This window comes from Camelina sativa, chromosome 8, assembly GCF_000633955.1.
Source record: "Camelina sativa cultivar DH55 chromosome 8, Cs, whole genome shotgun sequence".
NCBI lineage: Eukaryota > Viridiplantae > Streptophyta > Magnoliopsida > Brassicales > Brassicaceae > Camelina > Camelina sativa.
Window position 1 is genome coordinate 14,723,063 of NC_025692.1, and position 10,909 is coordinate 14,733,971.

Genomic DNA, 10,909 nt, shown 5'->3' on the forward strand with positions numbered 1-10,909 from the left:
ATTTTTAAATTTAAGTCCAGTTTAGATTATTATTTTTGTTTTAAGCAACCCATAAATGTTCTTTCTTTAAGACCATTGTACTTGTTACTACAAAAATTGTACCTGTTACTACCAACATTTAAATCTATTTTTAATTTTGCATTTACAAAAAGTTTATTAATCCACCGTTATTTCATTTCTGCCTCCATTCTTTATGTCTGAGTTCCTGATCTCTCACCTTGATGCTCCATCAAATGGTTTAAGTAATAACGTCCAACAAACAGTCAGGATTAAACGCTGCGTTGCGTCTTAATTGTTTTAACGTATAATTTTCCTTTTTTGAATATTCAACATTTTAAATATTTATTATTATGAATATAATTACAGATTAAAGGTAGTTTTTATAGTCAGTAGATATGATGTGAAATAATTTTTAAAATGTACCTAAGAGTTAATAATTAAATATATATTTTATGATTCAGCAAAACAATATATTTGCAAATAACATTTTTGTAACTAATTAAAATAAAATAATGTGAAAATTGTAATAATATGTACTTATACCATTTACAATATATCTATCTTTTTTTTTATAATTAAAATAGAATAAGTAAAATTTAGAAAATGGTTTTCTCCGATGGGAAAGTCTATATCTGACTTATAGAAGATGTAATGTTTTTACCATAAATAATTAAAATGTTTAAAATCTCTAAAATTTCATTATTTTAAGAGAGTAAATAAAGTTCAAATCTAAATATCCAAAACAATTTTCCAATTACAAACCATAATTATATAGTCTCAAAAACCTCTTCGAAAACAACATTAAGTGTTTTATTCTGGCATTTCCCATCTTTATCTGTAATTAACACCTTCAATCCTTTTCTGGTTGTGACTCGTGAGAAGGCAACATAAAGCTGTCCATGTGTGAAAACCGGTTTCGGTAGAAACAATCCAACATGTTCTAGCGTCTGACCTTGAATCTTGTTTATAGTAATTGCATATGCCACGGTAACAGGAAACTGTCGTCGACTCATACGAAAGGGAGACTTTGCATCAGGTGGACTAACATACATCCTAGGGATAAGTACTCAGTCACCAACCTTTTTTCCTGTCACGATTCTTGCTTCGATTACATGATTGGCCATCTGAGTAATAATTAGCCTCGTACTGTTACACAAACCTCCCTTAGGATCTATATTCCTTAGCAACATGACAGGTGCTCCTATTCTCAACGTCAAAACATGACTTGGCAGTCCAGAAACTTGTATACTGTTTAGGAATTCCTGAGTGTAGATCATATCATCACGTCCGCTTGTATCCGACGTTTCAATACTATCAGAGCTAAGATATCGTCTCCCCTCACCTGTAAATAAGAAAATTTCAGAATTTTAGATATGTTTTTAATATTAGTATTTAAAAAAAAAAAAAAACTCCATATCCTATTTAATTTGCATACCTGGAAGCTTAGTAAGCATAAACTGATTTATCTTATCAACATTGTCATTTCTTGGACTTAGAATAGCTCTTTCACTAAAGAATTTTGGATCAGTCCTCCTTGTAAAATGTTCTTCGTAGATTTCTTTAACTATTGCTTCAATAGTATTTCCACTTGTATTAATTAATAAATCATCCGGAATTTCTATCTCCACATCCCCACAATCTAACTCGTTGATTTTGCCATCCCAGATGAGTTGATAGATGCTAAAACTGTCGCTACCCTTCCTCCTTCTGTAATAACTGGTAGTATCTGTCTAAAATCACCTCCTTACACAACAACTTTACCTCCAAAAATCTTGTCACACCTCATAATATCTCGCAAACTCCTATCTAAAGTTTCTTAACAAAGCTTGTTCATCATTGGAACCTCGTCCCATATTATGAGCTTTGCTTCTCTAATTAAGTCAGCAAGATCAGATTCAACATCTATCGAGCACACAGAATATTCATTAAGATTGATTGAAATACCAAATCTTGAATGAGCCGTTCTACCACCTTCCAAAAGCAAAGCAGCTATACCACTTGAAGCAACATTAAGAACAATATTACCTTTAGACCTTATATCAACACCAAGAATAGTCCACATGAAAGTTTTCCCAGTACCACCAAAACCATGGACAAAAAACATACCACCTTTGTTGTGATTCACAGAGTGAATGATTTCTTCATAAACACGTCTCTGCTCATCAGTTAGCATAGGTAACAACTTATCGTACAATTCCTGTTGTTTATGAGGCTTATATATTTTCTCATCTGCGATAAGCCTATTTACTCCCATGTTCATTATACTATCATCTGGATTAGGCATTTTCTCGAAGGCCGTAAGAGATGTCCCATTCGATCGTAACATAAGTTCTATTTCAGTTAAACATATATTTTCTATCTGAGCCGTGTCAACATTAGACCTACCACAATAAAGTTAAAAAACTTAATTATAATTTTGTCTTTCGAAAAAATGAAATATTTTCAATAAACAAAATAATATTTTGATGTACCTGGATCGTTCCTGTTTCTCCTTTCTTTAAACAAAATATCCTCACACAAGATGTGTTTTGTTTTATTCCAAACTTCAAGAGGAACAAGTAAACTCTTTGTATGCAGTAGGATCACAAATAACTTAGTTAAAAATTCCCCAAAACACCATTCACCTGCTTCATTTATAGCCGCAATGTACTCCTTATCGTCATCCAGTAATCCCAATGCATAGGAAGCTTCTTGAAAATCCTTATAAAGAACACCATTGACTGTTTTTAAATAGTCAAAGCTTGTTGGTCCTGGAATTTTATTAAGCAAAACTCACAAGTAATAGGCTTGTCCTACAGAAGGCGGTACGTACGTAATCCTGCCTATTGCAAAACTTTTCCGTTTTTCTGACCTTGGCTTCCAAAGTTTTTCTCTCCTATTGCACACAAATTTAGATGGAAATTCAGCATATGTGAGTTCTCTGGCTTGGGGATAAATCTTGTTGCATTCCATTCAGCCCAAAAATTTAGAAGTTCTATTTGTTGTACGGTGCAAAACATCTTCTATTCGATCATCCTCGTTGTAAATAGCCAATTCTTGTCCTGGAAGATAAAACGGGAGTTTTTCTACTGGTGTAGTACAATAACAAATCGGGAAAGCAAAAATTCGCCAAGAAGCCTCACATGCAGATACGTATCTAAAAAATCTCGGATTAGTTAGACACGTTTTAAAATTTTTAAAAAGTGTAAATAATTAAATATGAGAATGTTTGACAATTTGAATAAACTGTTACCTGCAATTGAAAAACTTTTTAATTTCATTCTCCTGATCTTCTTCTCCTACTTTGGCTCTTATATAGTCCGGACCTTTAGTGATGTACTTGAACAAATACTTTACTGAACGTGTCTGATTGCACCACTCAACATTGATATGAGCACGAAAACGGAGGGACAAATCCTGATTATAGGGAATAACGTAACTATTATCGTATTGAAAACCCCTTTTTTCCACAACTCTCCCATCGTTTCGTCGTCTATATATTGTATAACCAGCATCGTCAACAATAGTATTATCCATGAATGGTTTTGGGAAGAATTTAGTGCATTTCCCATTATGCATGCAGACACTATCTCTGTTCATAGGACCACACAGACCATGGATCATCACATCAGAAACAACTTCGTATAAATACTTATCCACCTCTTTATCAGGAATTTCAGCGCTTATGAATTTATCAATTGAAACTTGGTTTCTATGGTGATGATGGATGATATGATATGATGATGAATATAGAGATGGATGCAAGGTGTTTCAATTACCCTTATGTAGTTGTAGCATAAAGGATGTCAAACCATAATGAGTGTGATGCAAGCAATCAGGATATGAATACTCATCTAAGTTAAGCCAAATATGAAGGATGTTTGTCACTAACAACCTAATGATGATTATGAAATGCAGAATGTAAACCTAGTAAAACAGGACACTAAATGCAAAGTACACAGAATGATCAAGGCAATAATGAAGTGAAACAGGAACATAAATTATAGTAAGCAAACTAAGCAATGACACAGGATTAAACAGAAACTAAATGAAATGCAACAGGACAATGCAACTAGAATGAAACAGGGAATGAAACAGGAAGATGCAGCACATAAAACAGGAACTCTGGAAGGAGCTCGAGCAAGCACTTGATCGGATGCTCGATCGAGTGGATGGTCGAGTTGATGAGCGAATGCCAGAAACAGAGCAAATATTGAAACAGAGCAAGCAGCAATTAATTAACAATACTTAAACAGGAATAACAATCAAGCCAAGATACTTCTTAGACCCAGTTCTCACTAGCTATTACATATCACGCAGGCATTAAACAATCAGATCATTAATGTCAAAAATCAACAAAACATCTAATCTCTTAGCATGCTTCATGATAATCTCTAGTATTAGCCTTATCTAACAACTTAGACATTGGTATGATGCTAAGAAGCTTAAGATCTACCCTTACCCTCTCAGTATAAGAATAGCATAGAGCATATCTAACCCAGAAGAGATATTAAGCAATCAATCTTGACCAATCCAAACAACCATAGCCTTTATCCACCCTGCTCCATCCTCAAGATCCTAAGCCACTACTCACAATCACAAAACATGATGAACAAAGTCATAAACCCAGAAATCAATGAAACTTACATGATTAGAAAGATGAGATGAAGATCTACAATATTGAAGAAGAAAACAAACTCAAATTCTTAATACTTTGAAAGTTATGGAACCAACAAATATCAAAGATTTCTTAAAAATAAAAAAAAGTGGCTAAAAGATCTAAGCAAATAAAAAGAAAAAGGAATAATTCCCAAAAGGGTAAATACTAGGTCTAGGATTGTACTCTAAAAAGTCTCTCTTTTTGTGGCTGCAGGGTACAAGGACTTTTATAGGAAAAGGAAGGGAAGCCCTAAAAATGCTAAAAGACAAAATAAGTGGGTGGCTCGGTCAACTCGACCAAGTGCTCGGTCGAGTGCTGGTCGAGTGGCTTCTTCTTTTGTTTCTCCCATCCGATCGAGTCCTTCTCCGCACACGGCCGAGTGCTTGGTCGAGTGGGTGGTCGAGTGGACTTCCGGACCTTGATTCTTCAGCTCCAAATCCCTTGTTTCCTTCTCTTGACAGCTCCAATCTGCTTCAGCATCTCTTCCATGCTCCTTAGGATCCAAAATCACCTGTTTATGCAAAAAACTATGCAAATGCAATGCAAATGTACTCTAATGCATAAACAGTTCTAAAACTATGAAATAATGGACAAATGATATAGAAAATCATGCAAAAGATGTGAATATACTAAGGAAAAACATGGCAAAATATATGAACATCATCAATGTCGTCTGTTGTACGCATCTTATTGTCTGGGTGCAAAAACAGAATCATGTGCGCATGAGGCAGACCCCTCTTATGAAATTCTATTGTATACATGGCTGAAAAATGTGAAAACAAATAAACATTAATATTTAAACATTAATATATAAATAATAATAAAAATATTTTAAAACATACCAGAATTTACGACACCGAAAGTTTTTTCCTTTGTCACCTGATCCAATAATCTATCAAGTTTCATCTTGAAAACTCGACGACATATATCAGGTCTATCTTCTTTACTAAGACGATGCCTTTCTAGATAACGATTTATTTCAGGCCACCTTGGGTTGCACGTAAAAGTTATGAAAAGATCAGGAAATCCATAATACTTGCAAGTAGCCATGGCGTCGAGATAATGTTGCATCATATATCTCTATCCACATGTAAACGATGACGGAATAAATATCCTCTTTCCATGTTGTGCAAGATCTCCATGTCCTTTTTCAGCAGCTTCAATTATCTTATCGACTCTTTCAGTTCGGAGTTTGCTTTGATTCATCCAAATATAGTTCAACCTGTTTAATTCTATAGTAGTGAATGCATCGACTAAAAACTGCTGGAATAATTTGCCTGCCATAACAATAATCGAAGATTCTTCGTATCTTTCAAATATTCTATACGCATAAAATTCCCTCATGGTAACCGTTTTCCTTTTACGTCCAAGGGTATCCACGAACCCTATATCGATGCCTAATCTGAAACCATCTTCACCATAAGGGAACAACAATGGGTATTGTAAAGGCAAGTATGCGGGATGAAGCTCACTTATCCTCTGTAAATTTCCCGAACGACTTTCTATAACAATGTCACGTTTATTCACACCAGCCGTAAAATCTCCGGGTATTAGAGCAGCAACCTCTTTGCTTTAGGAAGATTATGAGTTCTTGCATCAGTAGTTCTTTCTGAAGGTAACATTAATCGCAAACCTTCGCTACCATCCTCCATATTAAATCTTTCACGTGCCGATCTAAACGCCCTAACATGCGGGTTATGACTATCAAGCATTTTTTTTAAGAGTCCAACAATCTCAGATCTTAAATCTCCCGAAGATCCAGATGTTCTATATCAACGACAAAACACATAAATTTATAATAATCATGATTAGTAACATATAACAAATATTTAAGATATTTAACATATTTTAAGATATGAATAATATTTATATATATATTTATATAACAAATATTAGCAATTACCTAAATGCGGAGATTCTATTCGCTACTTCGTTACATACGTCATGTATATATAATTGCAAGAACATTGGTTCCTTGCCTGGCTCTGGTAAAATATCACCAATACGATGATAGTTTTCTCCGCACATCTGGAATAGATACGGTCCTTTACCATTATTTATAGAATGGTTAATTTTTCCACCTAACGATGTGAACGAAAACATCATGTTGTATGCTCGTATGTTATCACGGAAGTTTTTACCCCTGTCGTCGTTATTATAAAACAACGATAATAACGTTTTAGGTGCAGTCTTCAAGGTAGGAAGTGTTACTTTGCCACGATGGCAACACAGTGAAAAATCCGGCTTTGCCTTTTTAGTCTTTTTATTCACCCGTTCTCCATACCACATATATGCTCCACAATTATCACATAAAAATAAGGATCTCCATCATCATAATAACCTACATATATTTTTCAATAAAAATATTTTAAATATGTATTAGTTAAATACATATTTACAAATCTATCATATAACCAATCAGATATGCATCGAGTAATACCATTATTTAGTAACTTAGCTTTTACGGGAGGGAAGCCAAGAAACATATCAGATGTCACATCGTTATCATTAATCTCTAATGAATTCCCATCAGTAGAGCTATCTGAATCACTTTCATCGTTCGTATCCGAATCAGTTGCGACGAAACATGCGAAATATTCCCGTAGTCCGGGAAGAAGAAAATTTTCTGCATAGGTAACGATTGAATTAGTTATTTAGCATATATATATATATATATATTTATATATTTATTTTAAAATTCCTTTACGAACATATAACCTTTTTTCTTCTTTTGTGCCCATTTAGACTTCAGTATTTGCATTCTTTTGAACCTTGCCGTTTTATGTGGATCAGGATACTGAAAATTCAATGAATTCGTAAAAGCAGGTAGATTTATCGTAGAACTAACACATGTATTTCAATGTTATTGCGTACGTTCTATTAGTTTTGAATGAAACATATCTCTTAATGTAAAGAATTGAAAATGTCTGTACGTTTTCTAGAGACGGCATGTCTCGATACATTCTTCCTCCGATATGGAATCTTCGAAGGTCTCATTATAGTACGTCAAGTGTAGCGATCTGCAAAATGAACATCAAACTACGATCAAGAATTCATATAATCGAGTAATTCTGACCATTTTAGTCTGAATTTCGTTGTTAGGTCTGTTTATATAAGAAGACGGTGCCGTATATATTCTGTAAACTAAAATGTACTAATTATTGATATATACGAATATTGACATATGTTTCTATATATCCTCTTAACTTTTTTGATAATTTTTTTAAACTTATGTTATTTATCTTTCCAATTATGTATGGGGATCTCTAATACGTATTTTTTGAGATTTACTTTCTTGGTCTTTATCAATATATTTTTTTTTGTTATATTTCCATAATCTTTAATATCATTATCGGATCATAATTGGACCATTATTTTTTATATAATATTGTTCTAATTTATATATCGTAATTGTTATAACAAATCAATTATATCAACTTATACTTTAATTTTTCCATTAGTAACATTATACTATTATCGAACTTTTCGCTGGATTATCATATCATAATTATTATTAAAAAGGTAATTTTATTGTGTTATCAAAACTAACACTCGAGAAACATATGAAAGTGATAATATCCCTTCAAAAATCAAAACGAATTATAAGAACATCATGATAATAATTATAAATAAAAATAGATATTATTATTAAATATTTAAATTAAAATTTAAATTCAAAAACGATTTTCGAAAGTCAATCCTTTGTCATGTTTGATCTTTGCATCCATATCTTGTTCTTCTCACACCAGATAGATCCAGAAACACCCTTATCATATGTGTTAATTGACTCATTGATAGTCATCATATTGTATTCCATCCAAGTATGAAATTGAGATTTCTTGTTCGTTGATTTCAATATACTATCTTCACCGTCAACAATGGAATTTTAAACGTTAAGATGCGGTAATGAGTTCTCTTCAGAAGATCTTGATTCTTTACTGGTTTGTCTGGATTTTTTTTAACTGGTTCCGGAATGGAGTGCATCTTCATCAGCAACTGAACTTTTCTTGGTGGATCGACGAACTCCAGATGGACGTTTCATTATGATTCTGCACATATACATTTGAAACATGTGAATGTAAATTTACAATAAAACAAAATAATATAAAATCTTGATTTTTGCGTTACCTTTTACGTCAAACAGCAAGAACTCAAGAATTGGTTCAGTTTTTTTTTCTTCTAGTTGACATGGTACAATAATAAGACTTATATATATATAACATGTAGAAGATAAGTTTTTACATTTGATAATATGATATTTCCTAAAGTTTCGTATTGAATAAGCACAATATTCAGAATACCATTAAATTTTTAATATATTTTTTTTTGTTAACATATTTGTTAATGATAATTTTCCTAAATTCTCGTATTAAATATTCAGACTATTAAATTTGGCCTTTTATTTTTAATGTATTATCGTTATTTTTTGGAATTTTGATTTATTTCAAAATAGTTTTACTTTGGGGTATAGAGATATCCTAACTATCATTATTTCCCAAACGATTATATAGTATGTTTTTTATTTATGTCACATTATATATATAAATATAATATTTATCTATTTCTAACATAATTATAGTAAATGACTAAAATAAATTTTAACCAATACCAAAACGTCAAGATGTGTTGAAGCGATTGAAATTGTCTAAAATAATTTAAACTTTTGTTTCAAAAAATAAACCAAGAAAAAGTCTAAAATAAATTTAAACCAATATCATGTTTTGAAGTGATGTAAATTGTTCAATCTTGGGGTTCAGTTTTGATTCTTTTCCTTGTCTTCATGCTATGACCCCCGTTCGACCCAACATTGCTTTCTGTATGATCTCTCTTAGATAAAGACAAAATCATTTCAGTTGGTGCGATTTGCAACTTATGATCGTCGACATCCGAAGAATTATTTGAAAGTTCATTCCTTCCATAGAGTTCCCACATTGAAATTATATACATTGAGATTTAAAAGATATAGAACTCATAATGGTATTATGGGTATTTGTTTTTTTTTTCCTTAGTACCTTGCCAAATTGCACAACCATGTCATCCTTTTCCCAAAACTTTTCGACAACATAAGCAGACTTGTCGCTTTTTAAATTATTGATTGTAATCAAAATTTTAAACAGCATAGTCTTCCCTACTAAGACAGAGAGAGTTCCAGGAATAGCTGCAATATCATCCTGACCATAGGTGAACGCTTCATTCAATACTTGTTTATATATTTTAAAACCAAAAGGACTTCAAATGTTACTATACTTACTTTAGGTTTTTCCAAAGCCAGTTCTTCTGTTTTTTTTCCAATAAATAGTTGGGCAAGACCGTCAAAGAAGAGTAGCTTAATCTTTTGAGAACTTCCGTACCCAACATGAAGAATGAGTTTATACCTTTGAAACAGTTTGGCATCACTTAAAATGTGTGTATAGTTCCAAATCACAATTCTTGAAGAACATTTTAACAGACTAAGTGAAACTTACTTGTAATCAACATCCGTAACATCAGCATCACAAACTCCACAACTATAAAGTAAATCTTTTCCAGTTTGAGATTCTGGTGGATACGGCTGCACCTTCTTATTGCAAACTTTACAGGCAATATAATACCATTTAGGCAACACTTCAACAGAATAAATTGTCGCGATTGTCACACATGTTCGCGCCTGTAAAGAATAAATCAAACGTTCATTCTCCCTTAGAGAATTCAGAAACAATTTAAGTTTCACGATATTAATTTTTCTTTAGAAACATTACCTCAAGTGCATAAACGATTTGGTCCATAGTACTCTTTTCGTTCATAATGAAAAACTCCTCATATAATGTCACCTTTGGTTATTGAGGGCTTGGATCATCATCAAGTTGTATTAAATCAACAACATCATTGGGCAACCTGTAAAGTTATGATAATAATAAGAATATGTATACGAATATAGCATGTCTTGCCGAATAATATAGAAGGGATATATATATATATATATATATATACTTATATATATACTTACTTCTTTCGAAACGCGTCTACTTCAGACATAACTGGATTTATCAGAATGTCGGTAGAGTTGAACGCATTGGAAATACTATAATTCCCTGAAACGTGGATTTAATTGGCAACGTTAGATTTGACCATCATAAGCTCTAAGATTTCTTCCGAAAGTCAGAAACTACCTTTCCATTCCTTCAAGCATGCAAATCGTATTACACAAACGACAACAGTATCTTGATGTTCTTTTATTTGTGTAACAAAGTCCTTCGCAAGATCACCCCGCACCGTACAATTTAACCGGAT

The 10,909-nt window shown here is 32.6% G+C and overlaps 1 protein-coding gene across 1 annotated transcript in view; it reads right to left on the reverse strand.

The window, feature by feature from the left end:
* LOC109125939 overlaps positions 1-10,404 on the reverse strand; it is a 16,061-nt gene extending 5,657 nt beyond the window's left edge. Inside the window, exons 1-4 of the mRNA XM_019228748.1 lie at positions 10,378-10,404; positions 10,105-10,286; positions 9,891-10,014; positions 9,652-9,810 (exon numbers count right to left, since the gene is read on the reverse strand). Of these exons, the coding sequence (XP_019084293.1) occupies positions 9,652-9,810; positions 9,891-10,014; positions 10,105-10,286; positions 10,378-10,404 (492 nt within the window). The remainder of the gene's footprint in view (positions 1-9,651; positions 9,811-9,890; positions 10,015-10,104; positions 10,287-10,377) is intronic.